This window comes from Psammomys obesus, unplaced genomic scaffold, assembly GCF_907164565.1.
Source record: "Psammomys obesus unplaced genomic scaffold, mPsaObe1.curated_primary_1811, whole genome shotgun sequence".
In the NCBI taxonomy this organism is placed as follows: Eukaryota; Metazoa; Chordata; class Mammalia; order Rodentia; family Muridae; genus Psammomys; species Psammomys obesus.
The window spans coordinates 1,585,971-1,606,772 of record NW_026591450.1 but is presented as its reverse complement, the minus strand read 5'-3'; the positions used below and the strand labels follow the sequence as shown (position 1 = coordinate 1,606,772).

Below are 20,802 nucleotides of genomic sequence, written 5' to 3'. Positions count from 1 at the left end.
AGTTTTTATACGGGTGTGCTTTAGAAGCTGCCCTTCCTTTCATTCTTAGTTTTTATCTTTATTGAAGTATTACAAGTAAATTGAAATGGAGCATCTTTATGCTATCCATGTTTTAATGAGTACATTCAGCCCATAATTTAGCTGAAGAGGCCACTTCCCAATAAGGCTGCCCTCATGGTGCTAGGGGTTAAGGTTTCAGCTGATGTTGGAGAATGTTCAGCTCCTCACAATAGTTGCTCACTGAATGATTACATCATTATTCCTGATGTGCTCATGGCTTCGTGGATTTTATTTACCATTTTAGCACTTATAAATGGCTGGAGAGATGGCTCAGAGGTTAAGAGCACTGGCTGTTCTTCCAAAGGTCCTGAGCTCAATCCCCAGCAACCACATGGGTGGCTCACAACCATCTGTAGTAAGATCTGGTGCCCTCTTCTGGTGTGCAGGCACACATGCAGGCAGAATGCTGTATAAATAATAAATACATAGGTCTTTAAAAAATGGGTGATCTTAGAAATCTTGTAGATGTCATTTGTGGACATAACATTTTTATTTGCCTTGAATACATGCATTTTTGTAAGATGTGTTTAACTCTAAGAAACTACCAGATTTTTCCAAAGCAGCTGTGCCATTTTTGCACCCTTCTCTGCTGGTTAAGAGAGGGTTCCTTTCTCCACATCTTTGCAAAATTTGATTTGATCAGTTTTCTTAACAGGAGTGATTCTAGATGTGTGGGAGTGTCTTATGATAGTGCTAACTGTTTGGCACTGATGGCTAATGACACCGAGTGTATTTACTGTTTTTTACTGTCCTTTCGTGCACTTTGTGAAATCTTTTGAATATTTAAAAACATCATCCTTTTACTGCTGCCTCGTGTAAATGTTTTATGCATTCCAGGTATGTCTGTATGAAATATGCATTGCAAAAGCTTAACTGTTCATATTCTTTTTTTTAAAAAAAGATTTTTTTTCCTTTTTATTTTACGTAAGTGCTTACCCCCACGTATGTTTGTGAACTGCATGTGTGGCTGGTGGCTGCTGAGGCCAAATGTGGTCGTGGAACCCTCTGGAACTGCCGTAACAGGAGGTTGTGAACTACCGTGTAGGTCCTGGCAACCTGAGCCACGTCCTCCGGGAGAGCAGCAAGTGCTCTTAGCCACCGAGTCAGCATCTCTCCAGCTCCTATTCTTATTCTTTAAAAAAAAAAACAACACACATTTATTTATTTATTTATTATGCATACAGTGTTCTGTCTGCATGTACATCGTCATTATAGTTGGTTGTGAGCCACCATGTGGTTACTGGGAATTGAACTCCAGACCAATGGAAGAACAGCCAGTGAGCCACCTCTCCAGCCCCTATTCTTATTCTTAATGAGGTTCTTTAATTGGGCCTCTCTCATCGTTTTACTTCACATATGTAGACATGTAGTTGTTGTTTTTAATCCTGACCTCTTATCTCCTTAGCCTGTTAAATTCATTTCCTAGTATGTGTGCGGCCACCTTATATGTCAGGGCTTGAAAAATGACCTTAGCTGAAAAGCAGGGTAAATTCAAACTTAATATATTGTCTAATAAATTCAAAATGCTAATATATTGTCTAAACAGAAATTTTGGGCTTTATGCCCCTCCAGTTCCTGCCCATCTGTGGTTCTTTTCTGCCGTCCATATGTAATTATTTTTTCTTTCTTTTTTTTTTTTTTTAAACTTAGAGATTACAACATAATGCTGTTTTGGTAAAAGTTATAGCAACTCCCATTGAAACTTTGGTTGTCTTTTTAATATTTGTCTCTAACACACTTACTGGGAAATCAGACTTCCAGTGTGAAATGCTGCTCCGGTTAGGTATGCTTGTTTCTAAAAGTTAGTGCTGCATATTTATTAATTTTATAACTTGCTAGAATAGCACTCACAATTATATTTTTCATTTGAAGCTTAATCAACTAATTAATTCAACAAATGTATGCCTTCCCTCAGCTAGGCACTTCACAAGGTGTTAGAGCTGCAAGTAAAACCGGAAGCTTTCCTCTTTCCATAGACTTGATCCAGCAAAAGAAGAGGTGCTTCATGAAATGAGAACAAGACCTACTTGAGGGGAAATTACTCAAAGGACAAAGAAATAGCAGATTTGAGGTTGTTAGCGTTAGAACATGATCTTGTCTTTTGGGTTCAGGAGAAAGACTTCGTTGAAAGAGAAGCTGAGGTCTGAAAGATGGCCAGTAATGACAGAGCCAAAGGAGACTGGCTTGTCCAAATGCAACACAGAGCTTCCGAGGACCCCTCAGGAGCCTGGTGTTGCTGTGGAACAGGTAGGGAGATGTATATAAATACATCTTACAGAACACACTGCAACCAGGGAGGAAAGACGTTTTTATTTACATTTACAAAGATTAATTTAATGTCACTGTAGAAAATGGTTTGGACGGGGCTGGGAGAGCTGTTGGGAGTCTGTTGTGGAAGCCTAAGTGAGAGATGATGGTGGCTTAGACAAAGGCCATGGTAGAATAGATAGAAGGAGGCTCAGGAAGCTGGGACATTGGTAGTGCATTCCCTGTAATACAGTACTCAGAAGGCTGAGGCAGGAGCATGGCTAGTTCAAGGCTAACCTGGATACATAGTTTGACCCTTCATCAGCAAAGCTATACAGAGCAAAAGGAAGAAAGCAGGTTGGGGGGGGGGTGAGATGTAATAAGGAAACAATTTCAGAGTCTTGACAGTGTGCTGGGGTTAATATTTCATGGGCCACTCCTTTGCCTCATTAGCCAGTGGTGGGCTTTGCATATCGAAATGGGGAAGAGTGAACCAGGTTAGGGGATGAAGATGTGAACTCCGGCTTAAGCATGTTAATATAACATGACTGGTAGAGTCAAGTTGACGCTGAGTAGGCCGTTGGCTATGTGGAGCTAAAATCGGTGGAGTGTTCTGAGTTGAAGATGTACTGGTAACAGCTGGAAGATAGAGTGTGAGAGTGAATTTCTCATAATTCAGCAAACAGGAATCAGATTAGTGTCTGCCATGGATATTTTTCCCCTAGGGAAACATTGTTTTACTTAGGGAGGGGTCTGAGGTTTTAGACCATCAGTACTCCTGATTTGTGTTAACTCTGTGGCCCCCTAGTTCTAGTCTTTCATCAGTCCTTACACAAGTGGAGAGAAATACTATCCAATTTTTAAAACGTTAATGTTCATTTATATTTCTAACTTCATCTTGAGATATGATAGCCTTGCCCAAGTCTTAAGTAAAGAGCCCTTTCCAAGTTACCCAGGTTTGAGCTCACTGTGGTCCAAGTATTATCACTTCACACCGGAAGCTAATATTGTCAACTCACCTTTCGTTTCTATTAAAGGGGCAGTTTACACAGCAAACAAATCAAAAGCACAGTAGTAAATAAAACATTTGCCAAGCTAGGAAAGGGGACTCGGAAGGCGCATTCCCCGTGTCTGTTTACGTGTGGATGATGCAGCGTGTGAGCTAGAGGGTGTGGCTTTGAGACGTGTCCACACAGCAGTCTAATCTTTCATCAAACAGCCCTCACTCGTGCTAGGCCTGCTTAGCGTAGTTCCCAGACGTGGCGTGTATGGTGGGTTGTCCACACCAGAGGGTTGCCCTGAACCCCTTTAACTTTCATCCAGATGCACCTTGGGTTTTACACTGCTTGCTGAAAAAATAGATTGTCGCACATTCAGAGTATCAGGAAGAATGGACGTTAAGCATTCACCATTTTGTCCTAGGTTCTCTGCCAGACTCATAAATAGTTCCTCAAAAAGGTATCATCGTGGCTGCATGCAGCTTGCGCTGCCATCCCTGCTGTGGTACATTCTTCTAATAGGGTGTTGTGTTCTCTCTCAGGAGGGTGGCTACACACTGTGGCCCTGCCCTGATGGAGCTCATGGGGCGGTGGGTGTGGCTGGTTTGGGTGTGCCTTTCACAGGGAGCTTCTTCATCTTGGTGGGTGGCGTGATTACTGAGTGTCCACCCTACATCGGGAGGATACTTGTGATCTGGCCTGACCGATGTCCTGGGGACCCAAGGGGGCAGCAACACCACAGACATGCTGATTACCTATAGATCCCAGAGAGAAAAGGTCACATATTTTCCGGGACCAAAGGGAAGAGGGGAGGCCATCCAGGACCCTATACACAATCAAGAGACAGGAATCCAGAGAGAGGGCTTATGGTGCCTTAACTGGGGTCCGGAACTCAAGTGAGTGGGTTTGGAGTGAGTGTATGAGAGAAGGGGCACGGAGCTCGGCATGGTCCGTGAGAACAGCCCACTTGGTTGCTTCTAGCCATCCTGAATGACAGGAGACAATGACGTGAGAACCACACGGAGGCGGTGGGAGGACACGGAAAGCTGGGGCTCTGTCAAAGTCCCGACATGGCTTATCATTAACCCTCTAACAAGGAAAACTGCCTTTCGTAGTTGCCGTATAACCTTGTTCTACTAGACAGCATTTTATGATTTTACTTATTTAAGAAAGCAGAGTGAGAGCTTTTCATTCATTATTTAACAATCACTGCAGAAGAAGAGACAGTCTTAGCTGGCTGTGGTGGCACAGGCTACAATCCGAGCATGGTGGCCTGGGCTGCAATCCCGCCATTTTGTAGGTAGAGGCAGGAAGATCATGAATTCAAGGCCTTGTCTCAAAGCAACAGCAGAGCGATAACTTTATATAGTTTGTTGAAGTCTATATATATATATATATATATATGTATATATATATATATATATAAACTATATATATATATATATTTTTTATATAGTTTCTGACTGCCTGATATATAAAGATGTAGCTGTGTGTATCATCAGCGCTCTAGGAAAGGCCCTAACCTCCCTTGCTCATGCTGTTTCCCAGAAGGAGAACTTGAAGCAGAGTGGTTACAAGATGTGGGATTGTCGACTCTGATCTCCGGTAATGAAGAGGAAGACGGCAAAGCACTCCTGTCTACACTGACTCGGACGCAAGCAGCCGCAGTGAAGAAGAGATACAACACATATACCCAGACATTGAGGAAGAAGAATAAGCAACCCATCAGGGATGTCAGAGACGTCTTCGGAGTCAGCGCATCTCCTGTATGTAACAGGGAGGCTCGGAAGGCGTTTTGCTTTGATCTCAGGGGCAGGAGGGTGGAGCAGAGTTGGAAAGGCTGGTCTATTTTAACTCTCAGAGGAAGCTAGAGCCAACAGCTCTGCAGCAGCCTTGCGGACCGACCGGAGCTTGAGTAATCAGTCTTCACCTCCACAGCTGCATTTCCCTGCAGACTAGCTTGTTCCCTAAGACGTTGAAGTTGGAGAGTAACTTCTTTGATATTGGCGTGAACCTGTAGGGTTGGGAGCCTCAGGACTTTCCCTGAAGCTCAGCCTTGAGTGGGAATTCCATGCAAGGCACAGAGGCCCCAGGGAAATACCCAAAATTTTGTAAGCAAGGCCAAGTAGGTTGTTTTAAATGGTGGCAGGGAAATGAATAGAGTACCTTTCGGTTTAGAACTCTTAAATATGATAAAAACTGGAAGACATGGGAGCCAATTAAATGGATCATTAAAAAAAAAATAGAGGGAAGTATTATTGTAGGTAGAGGCAGGAAGATCATGAGCCATTTCCTCGTGAGAGATGACTGAAGTTCCACCTTGACCGTAGCAGTTCTCTGGTTCCAGTTTCACTCCTGGTGCCAGTGGTTGCCTCACTCGCCCATTTCTACCTTGATTGACAGTTCTTTCAGTGTACGTCTTCCTTCCTTCACTGGGTCTCTGCAGCGCAGATATTTATTTATTTATGTATTTATCGGATGCTTTCTGTGTGCATGATCCCAGCAGGTGTTCATTGGGTGCTTTCTGTATGCGCAGTGCCAGCAGATGCTATGCAGAGAGAATTCATGGGACTTTGGTTTGGGGTGTACTCAGAATAAAGGCAATCTTGTGCTGTGCTACACAGCAAGCAAGTTTGATACTCTGCCTGACGGCAAATCGGTTAATGAGTGTGACTTAGGTCTCTCATCCATTCCCTTGCAATATCAGACATGACATAATTTAAGACATCAAGGATGTTAGGTAATGTCTTAGTTAAGGTTACTGTTGCTGTGAAGACACCCCATGACCAGGGCAACTTCTTATAAAGGAAAGCATTTAATTGAGGCTTGCTTACAGTTTCTGAGGCTTAGTCCGTTATTATCACGGCAAGGAGCCTTTTGGTGTTCATGGCCCTGGAGCGGTAGCTGAGGGCTCCATCCTGATCTGCAGGCTGAGGGGATTTGGAGGGAGAGAGATGCCAGGCTTGGCATGGGATTTGAAATCTCAAAGACCACCCTCAGCTACACACTTCCTCCAACAAAGTCACAGCCTATTCCAACATGGTCATGCCTCCTTAGTCTTTCACAAATAGCTCCACTACCTGGTGATGAAGAATTCAAATACATGAGCCTGTAGGGGCCATTCTTAGTCAAACCACCACAGGCAGCAATCTCCATGGATGAAGTCTCCAATTTGAGTCTTTCTATGTTTTTTAAGTCATTTTTTTTTAAAGAGATATTCATCATCAAGGATAGTTGCCAGGGAGCTTGCGTATGCCTCACTAATATACACACCTGTGATAATCTGTCCTAGAATAATACTGTCTCTCAGAACTTTCTAGAATGATAGCGATGACCTATTTTCTATTCTGTCTAATGTAATACCCTCTGTCACACATTGCAGCAAGCGGTTTCACTGGGTTTGAGATCTTTAATCTTAGTTGGTCTGAATCTGAACAGTCACCTGTGACTTGAAGCTTGTGTGCTGAACAGCCCAGTTCCAGAATCTCCTGCTGTCTATTATGACATACCTTGCCGTGCTCTGTGAGTTCTGTGGCATTGGAACTTCCAGCTTAGTTGAAATCTGTGTCGTTCTGGATGGAAGGATTGTTTTGTTTTTTTCTTCAGCAGTCACTAAGTAAAGATGGCTTCTGTACCTTGAAGCTGGGACTTTGGCTGCATGTGTCCCGGCAAAGATGTCTGCTAATGAAAAATTTGCCCTGGTAGATTTAATTCCCGTGAGTTGCTTTTCTGTTGCTTCTGGGATCGTATTATAACAGTCTTTAAGAAAATTTACCTACCTGCTTTCTTTCCCAAATCTATTTCCAGCTAGTTGCTGTACTCCAGCAAACTGTGAAATAGAAAGGGTCTAAAGAGTCATCCCGAATCCTGTATATAGGCTAATCCTGAATCCTGTATCTAAAATGCTGCCCATAGGCTTCTGTTTGGCTGCCTGTTCTCTAGCTGGTAGCACTCTGTTGGGAGATTGTGAGATCTTCAGAGGTGGGGCCTGGCTGTGGAAGCAGGTCACTAGGACCAGGCCTTTGACCATTGTACACACCCCTTCCTGGTTTGCCAAAGAGGCAAATAAGCTCTGTATATGTTCCTGCCACCACAGCTGAGCTGTTCCACAATGCCTTTCTTTCCATGATGGATTGAAGCCATGAGGCTAAATCAGTGTTTCTTCTTTAAATTGTTTGTTAGTCTGTGTTCACAGACATGGAAGTAACTAATATCTTAAGACTTTGAGCTTCTAACAACAAGGCAAAATAGATCTAGAGTCCTTTGTGTCCAATTCCTTCCTTGACTCTGACCCTCTCTGAAGGGGCTGATAACGTGAACAGCTGTTGGGTGTTCGTGGTGTTTCTCAGGTTCTACCATTTATTAACTGCTGTTTCCAGGCAGGGCAGTGGAACCAGTTCAGCACAAGGTATAAGAGAGGATGACTTCAGAACCCTCCTCCTCTCTGCCTTACGTCTTCAGTTGCAGCCCAGTTTCAGAGAGAAACAGGAATGAAGCAAAAGTAAGGGGTGAGCACCTGCAGGCAAAGAAAGCCAAGGAGCCTAGTATTGTATATGCTACTTAAAAATTCAAGGCTTTGTCAGATACCTAAAAACCACATAGACTTGACTTTTGGAAACACACCTTGTCTTTCTGTTATATATAGGCTGATGTTTTCCCTAAAAGATTTTAGCATCTTTTGTGAGTAAAGAAACTTGGAACCTTGCAAGGAGTGCATTAGAACTTTTCAGCTTCCTGTTTTAATTAAAGGACATAAACACCAATTCCCCTCCCTCTTCCTCCATATCTGTCCTGGCTTGTTTTCCCCTCTGTCCCTGCCTTCCTTTCTTCCTCTGCTGCTTCTCCTCTTCCTCATACTCTCCTTTCTCTTCTCTATTTCTAACTTTGACCCTTTCTCCCGCTTTTCTTTCTCATCATTATCTTTCTTTGGCATCATTTATCAACATTGATTGAATACTTGCCTAAACTTTTCTTTTCTTTTTTTTTAATTTTATTTTTTTCTTATCAGTTACATTTTATTAACTCTGTATCCCAGCCAGTCCCTCCCTCCCTCCCTCATCTCCACCGTGTTGCCTAAACTTTTCAATTTTACTTCCTCAGTAAGTTTCTTCAGGCTTGGCAGTAGACAACTTTACTTGCTAAACCATCTATCTCTCTGTCCCCAAACCTCTCAGTTTCATAAGAGTCTGCACTGCTCTTAAATGTTTGATTTTTTTTTTTTTGCCAGTTGTGCTTACCAGAGAGGATGTTTATTCAATAGTTTTTAAAACAGATGCTCAAATTATATTTGTTTTCTTAAAATGTTTACACATCGAATTCCAAGCTTTAAATTCACCTTCCCTCAAGATTGCAAAGATACCTTTGGTCATCTATCGTAGAGCATCACTGGGTAGGTGTCATGCCTATGTCAGTCCCACTCCTTGATTAAATAGAAATAAAAGCATTTTGAGTGCCTGTTCGGTGTTCATCGAGATTAGATAGGTCTCGTGTCTCTCGGTTCTTCTCTTATATTCAGGGTTTGGGGCAGGTATTTGTTTTGCATTCTTGAAAATTCTTTGACCATCATTTGTGAACATCGGTTATTTGGCAATGGTTGGATTTGTAGTTGGGAATTTGTAGTTTTCAGAATTTACTACTTAATAGTTTATGATGACAGTCCTTTCCCTTGATTTCTCTTTCACTGGAGTGATCTGTTGGTTTTGTGTATAGGGATTACATTCAGATCTCACACATGCTGGGGAAGCACTCCACCCCGTGCTCTGTCGCACCCATTCCTGTTTCTTGCCTACACTCTGAAGACAGTGGCTCAAGCTCAAACTCCAAACAACTGCTCCTTTCTGTGAGCTGTTTCCTGCCGCTGCTGCTGTGCTTATTTTTAGAGCTGTTGTTTTCTTCTTCCCATTGTTATTGTTAAATTGATTTTCAGCCCTGGCTGCAGATGAGTATTTCTCCACGGAAGACTAAATTGCCTGGATTAGTACAGTTCGGGACTGTGTGTTTCGTATGCAATTGTATAGACCTGCCTCCTCACAGAAACTCTGCTATGGAAAGGTTTGTGGCCTGCTGCTGGGCAGGTGTGTCAGCTGTCACGTTTTGCTTTAAGACACGTGGCATTGGTGCCTAAGTGACCAGATTCCCCGAGAACTCTATTTCCTGTACAGGCAAAGCAAACTTCTCCTTTCATACTTGTGTTCTTATCTTCCAAAAATCCTGGGCTGGGATATAACGCAGCTGTCCTGAGGGCTATGAGCATTACTTCCTCATCACTGCCAGTGAAGGTCACCATGGTACCAGGCATTTGCTGCTGTTCCAAGTTCAAAGTTCAAGCAAGGAAACGTTTTGCCTGGCCCCTTTACCAAGAGAACTGATTCTCAGGTTTTCATCACTTTTGTGAATTGGGTGTGTTCTGAGCCTTCTTTTTTTTTTTTTTTAATCTCTGTCTGAATGTGGAGCATTGGAAGCTAAGCATTTAACTCCTGCTTTCTTATTCCTTATATGTCTTTCCAGGCTGAGATGTTCCTACCTTACTGAACCGTTTTCGTGGTCTGGGGACCAAGCATTGAACTCCTCAGTTTTCTTTTGTGCCCTTTTCCAGGCTGAGGATTCTCCTGTCTTATTAAACTGCTTTTCCTTTTTAATCTTCCAGGAACTTCTTTTCTGTCAATGAAATGTTGAGGGCGATGTTGTGCCTTCTGACACTTGGTTTGATTGGTAGGGGAGGGAGACGGAATGTGTGTGCATTTTGTTTTCTTGATCTAATTTTCTTCCACAGATTCACTAGTTCCTCCAAAACTTAATGTGGTTTTATTTTTTTCTCCTTGTTTTCAAAGAAATATATAATCTTGCAGGAAACAGAAAACATGGTCAGGCAGGCTGAGGAATAGCTATTTTTATGGGCCCAAATACATTTTATGATTTCACTGGAGAGCCAGTAAATTAGTTTTCCAGTGATGTCCTGTGGTAAGAGAACAGAGCGTGTGGCTCTGGTGTTAGTATAGCCATGGTTTTCTAAGTCAAAGCTGCTAAGCCAATCTCAGGGTGCTTAGCACCATTTCTGTAACCAAAGGCAGCTCTCCATGGTGTGGAAAACATGAATAAATGCTGTTTTCATGACACGTTTCAGTGGGAAAACTCTTTATCTAATTTATCCCCAACTTTGTAATTGATAAGTATTTAGCTAAAGGCATGCCATATGGATAATTGACCGCACATATATAGCCATGCAGTATGCTTTTATGTACCGTATTACATATAATTTATGTGCACACTTGGCTCTATGTAACAGCACAGGAAATGGTGAGCTAAGAGGAGCCTTTCTCTCTAAAATGGAGCTGGAGGCTTGCTTTTGCGTTCCTATGCTGCCATCCATACACAGCCCTCATCAGTGTGCTGACAAGTTAGATGGGCCACTGCAGGCGCCGTGTCTGTGTTCCTGGCAGTTCTGGAATGGTATCAATGACCCTGTCCTTCCGGGCCGGGGATTAAGATACTGTTCACGGAGACAGCAGACTGGGGATTGGAATATAGTTGGCAGTATCTTCTACAAAGAGAAATGCACACTTTCATCCCTCGAATTAATCTGATCTCGATATTTATGAGATATTGAGGGCAAAAGGCTAAGCTTCATAAAGAGCATCTGTGTAGCCATAGGCGTTGCTGTCTCCCCCGGCCTATGCGAACATATAGACGCTACTCACAGTTTGAGCTGAGAGTCAGTTCTGTATTTAGATATGCTTTGTTTTTTTCTCAGTATCCAAATGGTTTTTGTTTTATATATATATATATATGTTCATTTTTATAAAGAGTTTGAGATGCAAGTATGGACGCAGAAATGTCAGAAAAAAAAAAAAAAAAAGGTCCATTGGTAAGGAGTGCCAGGAGGTTTGAAGAAGTAATTTTTCCTAGGCCAGTCATTCGAACTTGAAAAAGAATGCTTATTTACTTTAAAAAAAAAAAAAAGACTCAAAGGAAGGAATAAATAATCTAATAGTTTAATCCACACATTCATTTCCACACGGTCCACTTCTTCAGGCAAATCTTTGTTGCCTTGTACAGATCACCCAATAGTGATGGGACCTATAGAATTTCTGTTGTTTTCTAAATACAAATGTTGCATGGGGGGCACACGTGAGCGTGTACATATGTGGTGGGAGGCGCTCCTGTTTGTGTACGTTAGCTCACCGTGGGACAATTGTGCTGAAAGGGAGGAGAAAACTTAGTTTCTTTCTGTCACACATAGAGCTAGTATTTTGCTTTCATTCTCCCATTCACATCTTCCATAGAATTCCAGGGTGACACTGTGGTAGTGTCTGCTTTGGTCTTTAGCCAGGACAGCTACACCAAGCCCAGAGACCCACCCGAAGAAGGTAGCACACTGCACTTGAGGCCTCTCAGAGGACGCATACAAACAGGTCTGCGTGGCCTTTCCGCTGAGGAAACACTCCTGCTGTCCATTTCCCTGTGAATCACTCTGTTGCCCTCTCTACACTCTGAGCTTGTTTACTTGTCTGGTTTTTAAGGGTTTCTCTTTTGCTCAAAAGCTGTGTTGTGTCACGTTATTCTTGGGCTCAAGATGCCTGTAATGATACCAACTAGTTTTCCATCCATCCTGAATGCAAATGGACCATCGTATTTAATCCACTGCCATTTGGGATCTGTTATTTTGTTTTAGAGACAAGGTATCCCAAAGCCCAGAGTACCTTGAAGCTCACTTTGTCACTATGGATGGCCTTGAACTTGTGATCCTCCTGTCTCTGCAATGTGACCCAGTTGGAACTGTACTTACAAAACTATCTTCTATTAACAAGTGGTGCTGCCCTTTGAGTGGCATTTTTGTTTAATAATGTGCTTTTCTTATTAACCTACTATATACATTTGGTGGGGGGGGGAGGCCTATGAAAATGGCAGATCCTAAGATCTGACAGAACAGTTTTTGAAAAATTCTTCAGTGAGTTGATTCAGATTGAATATAGTATTCCTATTTTATGGTGTTGATGGGATGATGCCTTTATGGGAAACGCTGCGAAGTGTGAGAGCTTATGTTTAAGCTCTGTGGAGTGTCCATTGCAAACTGAACCTTTGGCTCCCAATACACTTCATACATCATGAAAACTGGAGACTTTCCAGTGTGCAGTGGGTGGGAATGAGGGATTTCGTTTGGTACTATGAGTTTATGAAGTTCTTGGTCTAAAACCAATTTCTTGATTGATTGAAAATAAAGGCTCCCCTCCTCTTGACATGAACATTGTGGGGTGCAGGCATAAGTCCAGTTTTAGTCATTTATTATTTATTTATATATGCATTGAGGTTTTATATTCAGCCGTAAAAGCATAAAATTGTGTCTTTAATAGGAAACAGATGGGAAAATGAAGATTATAGTGTTATATGAAATAGGCCATATTCAGAAAGACAAATATCACATATTTTCTGTAAGTCCAGTTTCAAAGCAGTATGTTTAGATCCGTCAACTGCATCCTTACAGGGTAAAAGTTTACTTTTTGTATTAGAGGCTCAAGGTTGAAAGGCCAAGGCTGATACGGTGGCCAAGCATGAATCTTCTAACTTTCATCTTTCCGTTCTGCCCTCCTCAGCATTGAGGTGATTGCATAGTATTCATAGGATCCGTGACATCCCCGGAAACACGTTCCTGTTCCCAGAGTAGAACTAAGCACCTCTTTCCATCGATTGTAGGAAGAACTATTAAGCTTCCTAAACACTCCTCCAAATACAATTTTATTTTCTTCCTGCTGGATGTAACCATCGCAGGACAACACTGAGTCTTTAAGTGGGCATGCAGCATCATGGAGCAAAATCATGATCCTCATACACTCAGAGAAGAAAAGAGGATGTAGGCAGGCAGCTAGCGGTACCTGGCTTCGAGACCAGTTCTACTGTAGGCAGGTATGTGGTATGATTGTGGGTGAATTGATAAGTTCTGTATCAACACGGGCAGCCATGAACTCTGTGTGTCTGTGTGCAATTATATAAATCACACATATACATGTATGTGAGCTCTGGTGTAATGCATGATGAAATACATGGCCACATTTGCAGTGATGAGCTGGAGAACAACGACTTTTATTTCTTTTCCTTAGCCTGGTGATTCCTGTGACCGTGCTCCTCAGTTGGATGGTACCAAGGAAGAAAAAAAAGAGCTGCCAGGAGTTACCAAAACAAGCAGGCCCCTGGTAAGTTGTGGAAGGAGACATGGGGAAGAGGATGACGCCATTTCTCTAAGACAGTCAATCAAAACTTTAAAAGAGTGCAGTGTGGTTGAGGTGCTTGGACAGCCACATCCATTCACATACCTGACGACTTTTCATCAGTTTCCGAGAAACATATTCAGCAGCGAATCAGCCCTAGGTTAGTAGGCAAATATACAACTGATGCCCTGTAAAAGCCAACGCGTAACTCAGTAATTCAAGGATTGGATTTCCTTTTCCTTTCCGTCTTCCCCTCTCCGTTGCCTACTCCCCACCTTCTGTAGTCACTCCTGCTCTCCACTCAGACCCAAAAGAGAAGAGTCAGGTGAGACTAGGGCAATGACAAAGGCTCCATCACCGTAAAGCCGAGAACGATGGCTCCATTTGAGGTTTCCTGGGGCTTTGCCCGTAACTGTTGCTACGTGATGCACATTCACAGCGTGAATGCATCTCAAACTAATATCACATGGAAGAAGCCAGACAAAAACATTCAATTAATGCAAAAATGCAAGAAATATGAGCTAACCCAGAGTGATGGAGGGGCCGTTGACTTCCTAGGGAACTAGGATAAAGGAAGGAACGTAGGAAGGATAGAGCCCCCAGAGAGCAGGAGCAGATTTGGGGATGCTGTTGGCATTCATCATCTTGACTGTAGTAATGGCTAATTCTAGGGGATGTAAATTTTAATCAAAATTTATCAGATTAATGTCATCAAATTATCTGCTGTATACACATATGCATTGAGTTTAATTGTGCAGTTCATTATAGATCAGTTATATCTTAATTAACTGCTTAAAAGCAAGTTCTTACAGTTTCATTAGTAAACCTAGACCCTTACTTTGCAGTACATTGTTTACAGTGCGTGAATGGCTGTTCATATATGTACATGGTTCATTTTGACTCACAGAAGGCACTAAGTTTGGGTAGTTACAAAGGATTTACAGCCTAATTGCTATCACCAGAATCTCAGTCTACAAATCATTTCTCATAGAAATAAAAGAAGACATTTTTTATGCTCAGTCAACATAGATGAAATATTTATTAGAGATGTTTGTTTATTCAAGAGGCAAAGCAGTCAGTCTAGTTTACTGTCCCGTGTCTTAAGTGAAAAATCAAATCCGCCGCTTGCCATTGTTTCATAACTCACTGTAAAATACAATCGTGCCATCTGCTGAGAGTCATCGTTTGCATCTGTGTGTTTCCCATGAAAGCGAATCTAAGGAACCGTGATTTAAACAAGTAGGAGTTTGTTTTCATCACGGATTAAGAGACTGATGATGAAAGCACCACCAGCTGCAAACAGCACAGCGGTGACGTTAGCATGGGGACCGGCTCGTTGGCTAAGTCCTCGTCTCCGTTGTGTGATGAGGAAACTGAACTGACATTCCCATGAGCCCAGGCCACCTGACTGTGTAAACCTAAATCCTTGGCTTTCCTGGAAAACCTGCCCAGGAGAATGTCTCTTCTTCTCCACAGACTGTGACACTCTTACTGGATACACAGATGTATTTTCCTTTAGACCCCATTCCTTTAAAAATAAGCTATCTGGGTTTCTTATTTAATTTTTTTCATTTGTTGAGTTTTAAGAGCTTTTAGTTTATTTTGCATTCTGAACTTTGACAAAGACCTTGATTTTATTTCATTAATTTTGATCGGCCTTCAGTGAGACTCTGCCATCTAGAGGCCATTTTCTCTTTAGTTTCTGGAGATTTTCTTCCAGTGTTTTTTGAATTAGCTTTTCTCCTCAGTTCCTGTGGTTCATCTCCCTAGAACACAAATTATATGGTTGTTGCTTTGCTTGAATCATATTTTATTTTACTGTTTGCTAAATTTTACCCCACATTAGTCTCGTTGCCCTATATTCTATACCTTTTCAACATTTTGCTTAGTAAAAATTTTTGGTTGTAATTGTGTAATTATTTAAGTTTCCAACTCTTTGTGTAGATTTCAGAAAACATATTATTTAAAAAAAAAAAAGACTCTTTAAATTTATGCACCCATTGTTACAGCAATGTGTTCTGAGCCAGAATAGCTACTTAAAACTTTGAAAATACGAGTTAAGTTATTTTTATACCACCCCAAAACTGAGGCACAATTTACAAATCACACAATCCATGTTAGGTGTGTCACTCAACTGGTTTTAACAAATGTGCGTGTCAGAAAACTACAGTCAGTGTGAGCATAGAAGATGGCCGCCACCGCAATGATGTCTCCCCAGTCCTTGTCAGTGGATGTTCCTTCTTCCCTGCAGAGGCACGCTGTGATTACTGACACATTTTTGCTCATTTTCGTCTCCATTTAAGTAGAATTCTATGTACCAGAGTGTTTTTGTACCCCTTTATACCCCTCACAATTATAATTTTAAGATTCACCAATTGTTACATGGGCTCTCCCAGCAGATAACATTCCATTTTATAACAATGCCTTCTGTTACCATGTCTGTTTACCTGATGATGGAGGTTTGTAGTACATCCAGCTTGGCTTGTTATGAGCAATGCTGCCGTGAACATTCATGTAGCAAAAGGATGTGCATTCACATTTCTCTTGAGTAAAGAGGCACAAATTCAGATTGTTGCCAAATACCAACCACTGCTCTCAGCAGGGAATAATTTCATAAGTATATCCAAAAGAGTGAAGGTCTATCTTCAGAAACACCACAGCTAGAAATAACAACCAGGGTAGTTTTTGGTTTTTGGTTTTGTGTGTGTGTGTGTGTGTGTGTGTGTGTGTGTGTGTGTGTGTGTGTGAATGTGTGTATTTTGTGTATCTTGTGTGGAGGATTCTGTCTGCTAGCTCTTGGTGTATGTGGGTGAGTTCACATGAGAGAAAAAAATCACTACTATGCAAGTGTTTTTTCAGTATCTTTAGTGTCCACTAAGATATAAATATTTAGTGATTTCCCCAAACTTTCCAAAGGTAAATATTGTGTGGGGAACATACAAACTTTAGGGAAGTGGCATGCTCAATGACGCAGACAGGGAATGCTGGAGAGGATGTGGAGAAAGGGGAACCCTCCTTCATTGCTGATGGGAATGTAAACTTGTATAACTACTTTGGAAATCAATCTGGAGCTTTCTCAGACAATTAGGAATAGTGCTTCCTCAAGATCCAGCTATACCACTCTTAGGCATATATCCAAAAGATGCTCAAGTATACAACAAGGACATTTGCTCAGCCATGTTCGTAGCAGCATTATTTGTAATAGCCAGAATCTGGAAACAACCCAGATGTCCTTCAGCTGAGGAATGGATACAGAAATCGAGGTACATTTACACAATGGAATACTACTCAGCAATTTAAAACAAGGAAATCATGAAATTTTCAGGCAAATGGTGGGAACTATAAAAGATCATCCTGAGTGAGGTATCCCAGAAGCAGAAAGACACACATGGTATATACTTACTTATAAGTGGATATTAGATATATAATATAGGATAATTATACTAAAATCTGTACACCTAAAGAAGCTAAGCAAGAAGGAGGACCCTGGGTAAGATGATCAATCCTCATTCAGAAAAGCAAACAGGATAGACATCAAAAGAAAATGAAAACAAGGAACAGGACAGGAGCCTACCACAGAGGGCCTCTGAAAGTCTTTACCCTGCAGGGTATCAAAGCAGATACTGAGACTCATAGCCAAACTTTGGGCAGAGTGCAGGGAATCTTATGAAAGAAGGGGAGGATAGAAAGACCTGGAAGGAACAGGAGCTTCATAAGGAGAGCAACAGAACCAAAATTCTGGGCCCAGAGGTCTTTTCTGAGATTGATACTCCAACCAAGGACCATGCATGGAGATAACCTAGAACCCCTGTCAGATGTAGCCCATGGCAGCTCAGTGTCCAAGTGGGTGCCCTCGAACACACACAGAGACTGTCTCTGACATGAACTCAGTGGCTGGCTCTTTGATCACCTCCCCCTGAGGGGAGAACAGCCTTACCAGGCCACAGAGGAAGGCAATGCAGCCACTCCTGACGAGACCTGATAGGCTAGGGTGGGATGGAAGGGGAGGAGGACCTCCCCTATCAGTGGACTGGGGGCGGGTCATGAGAGGAGAAGAGGTGGGATTGGGAGGGGAGGAGGGGAGGGGGCTACAGCTGCCATGCAAAGTGAATAAACTGTAATTAATAAAAAATAAATTAATTAAAAAACAAACAGGGAAGTACAGACCACTGGCTAAGCTCCCTCTAGCAAGGGAGTAGAAGCACTCCCACTGGTTGAGACTGCAGTGATTGGAGCAACTCTGGACCACAACAAGTCTGTGGTCCCAGAATCTCTTCCATCCTGCCTCCCAGACCTTCCACAGCCTGCTGTCTTTGGCCCTGTGAACCAAAGGCCTCAGCAAAGATGTATATGGGAAACCACCGTATACATCATCCCCTGAAAGGGAGATCTCAGAGTTTGCTGCTTCTGTGAGGTCCTCTGCAGAGCTGGACTTCATTGATTTTTTTCAATCGATTCATGTAGGAATTGTATGTTGCCTCTGTAGTTAAGTTGGTTTAGTTTCCCTGGAGGCAGGATTGTTTCTGGGTTCAGGGCCCTTAGCTTTAAGGTGTGTAGAGTGGGTGGGTGGAGCCAGCAAGCCCTCTCTGAGGGCAGCGTCAGAGAGAGGAAGATGCCCTCTCATGTCTCACTTCCTGTAAAGCTGGGTCACTACTGTCCTCTCCGTGTTCTTCCCTGAGACCCTGAAGCTCCTTCTCTCTCACGCTACAGCCCACTCACCCCCAAGGCAATCAACTTATTTTGTTAAGATAATGTGCTTTATATTTTCCTAGGATCATTTTAAGGACTACGTAGTTAAGGAGTCTGCCTAGCATCCGTGTTTGCGAACCATTCCTAATTATTTGCCTGCATCTGCCCCCTACTTTGTTCATTTATTATTAGCTTGTTTTTCTCATGTTTCTTCTTAGACATTCTCCTGTATGCTTCTTAATTTTTTTTTTTAATTTTATGTGTATGGGTGTTTGCCTGCAATGTATGTTTGTGTACCGTGTGTGTGCCTGGTGCTCTGGCAGTTCAGAACTCTTGGGACTGGAGTTACAGGAATCTGTGAACTGCCATGTGGGCTCTAGGAATTGAATCCAGGTCCTCTGGACAAGTAGCCAGTGCTCTTAACCAATGATTTGTCTCCCTAGCCCTCTTATGCTACTTTGAGAGGAGATATTTCTCTTACTGTTTGCCTTAGAAACAGTCTGGGCAAGGTCACACATATACCTTATTGCTCACATTTTCCACGTGATCCCTCTTAGCATCACCTGTTCCTGAAAACGAAAGTGTTGTTTTTAATTTATTTAATACTTGGCTCTCTAATAACGAACCAAGATCTTATTAAGACAAATAGAGTGTGTGGTGGGCAGTAGCAGTGTCTGTTGCAGAAGTCAGTATCTGCCACAGGGCCCTGGCATTCAGGGTCTCACAGTGGTGTGGCGCCAACGGCCCTATGCAGCTGCCCGTGTCTAGACAGTCGTGTCTCCACATCTGTCATGTGTCTCTCTGGAGTCAGTGGAGTGCACAAACATGGGAAAGAAACTCTGGAATAAGAACGGTCCTTTTGTGTCTCCATTTAGGCAGGTGATGAGCCTCTCAACAGTACCACGCTGTCCAACGGTGCCCAGGATGAAGAAGGTAGTTTTGTGGACCTCCAGAGTGGCTCCATGGTAAGTCAGAGCAATTGCATGTTAGGACAACAGTGTCAGGAGGTAAGAAGAACAATTTCTTCAAGACAGGCTAAGAAAACTTGAACTAGGGCTGAGAATAAACAGCTGCCTACCTACCAGCTGTCTAGCAACTGGGAAGAGGACTTCAGACCAAGGAATGACTAGCTCTGCCTTTCGCCAAGCCTGATGGGGCCGGCTTGTACTCTCAGCTACTTGAGAGGCTGAGGCTGGGGTTAGCAAACCTAAGACCAGCCCAAAAAACTTAGACCCACTGCCAAAAATTTCAAAAGGAAGCAGCTGGGGAGGTGCGGAAAGTGTTGGCTGTATGAGCATGAGGACTTAAGTTTAGGACCCCGTGCTTACGTAAAATCCTAGATGTGGTCGCTGGAGCTTGTTATCTCAGCACCAGGCAGTCAGAGACAGGCAGATAGCTGGTTCTCGCTGGTCAGCCAGTTTAGCCTAATTTGTGAGCCTTGGGTCAACAAGGCAAGGCTGACCTCATGCTCATACACACACACACACATACACACACACACACGAACAGACATGCACACAAAAATAATGGGTATTAAATATTCAAAAGTAGGTTAAAGGATAGCTCAGAGGTAGGACACTTACCTAGCATCCAAGAGGCTCTGGCATCCAAGATCCTCCAAGAGGATCTAGAGGATCCTGGATCCTCAACATCCAGGATCACAGAAACCATAGCAAATAATCTGCGTTTGAAGGGAGCTCTGCTGATTAACATAATCAGGATCTGGAGGTCATAGTGAGCTCATTGCAATATCAGGTATGGAGGGAGTTGCTAGCCTTCATCTTTCTCGTGGAGTTCTCATATGTAGTCTCCAGCGGCTCCCTGGGTTGGCTTCACTTCCCCACATTAACCTAGAAGTAACCTTTGTTTCCTGGGTAAGTGAGAAAGCCTCGGCTGCAGGATCCTGGCTTTGGACCTTGCTGCCTGAATTCATCTCCAGCCTAACTTCTGAGGACTCAGCCATTCAAGCTTTCTCTTTGCAGAAATCGCCCCCTTGACCCTGAGTGACAGTTATACTTTTCTTTGTCAAAAACACTTGTCATTTCCCCTCCACTTACAGTACTGCATGTTCGCAGTAAGCATCTCTGAGCTGGTACTCTGGCAGAGGCAAGTTAATGGGTCTCTTAAAGGGGACAGTGGAAGCCCCCTGTTTGATGGGGTCTCGGTTCTCTGATGCTAAGTTGATGAAAGGCTGATGCTAGCCCTTCAGAAAATGTGGTACCTATAAATGTTCATCCTCAAGGCAGCAGGTTCTTAGCCATTGCCTATTTTGAGGAACAAGATAACTGACATCCACGTATGACCTACCCCTGGGATTTGTTCCTTGTTTGGAAAAACATCGTTGTTAACTCATATGATATAAACTGAAGTCAAACACGCATGCAGTGAGAACGTTTCTAAGTCAGAGATCACCTGAAATCTGCCCCCTCATTTGGAAACCATGGGGACCACAGAAGGGGTTACCTACAACAGAGCTTACACAATTGTGCCAATCCCCTATGACTTGAAAGTCCCATTCTCGGCTCTTAATTAGATCCTCTACTTCCTGTTGCAGCTGGTGGTACCCAGGTCCATAAGCCATCCCTGAGTTTCAGCCTCAACTCCTC

At 42.8% G+C, this 20,802-nt stretch overlaps 1 protein-coding gene across 1 annotated transcript in view; it reads left to right on the top strand.

The window, feature by feature from the left end:
- Nucleotides 1-20,802, top strand: part of Arhgap28 (Rho GTPase activating protein 28) — a 151,376-nt gene that overhangs the window by 96,004 nt on the left and 34,570 nt on the right. The window contains exons 3-5 of the mRNA XM_055610184.1: nt 4,854-5,071; nt 13,400-13,492; nt 19,072-19,161. Coding sequence (XP_055466159.1) covers nt 4,854-5,071; nt 13,400-13,492; nt 19,072-19,161 — 401 coding nt within the window. The remainder of the gene's footprint in view (nt 1-4,853; nt 5,072-13,399; nt 13,493-19,071; nt 19,162-20,802) is intronic.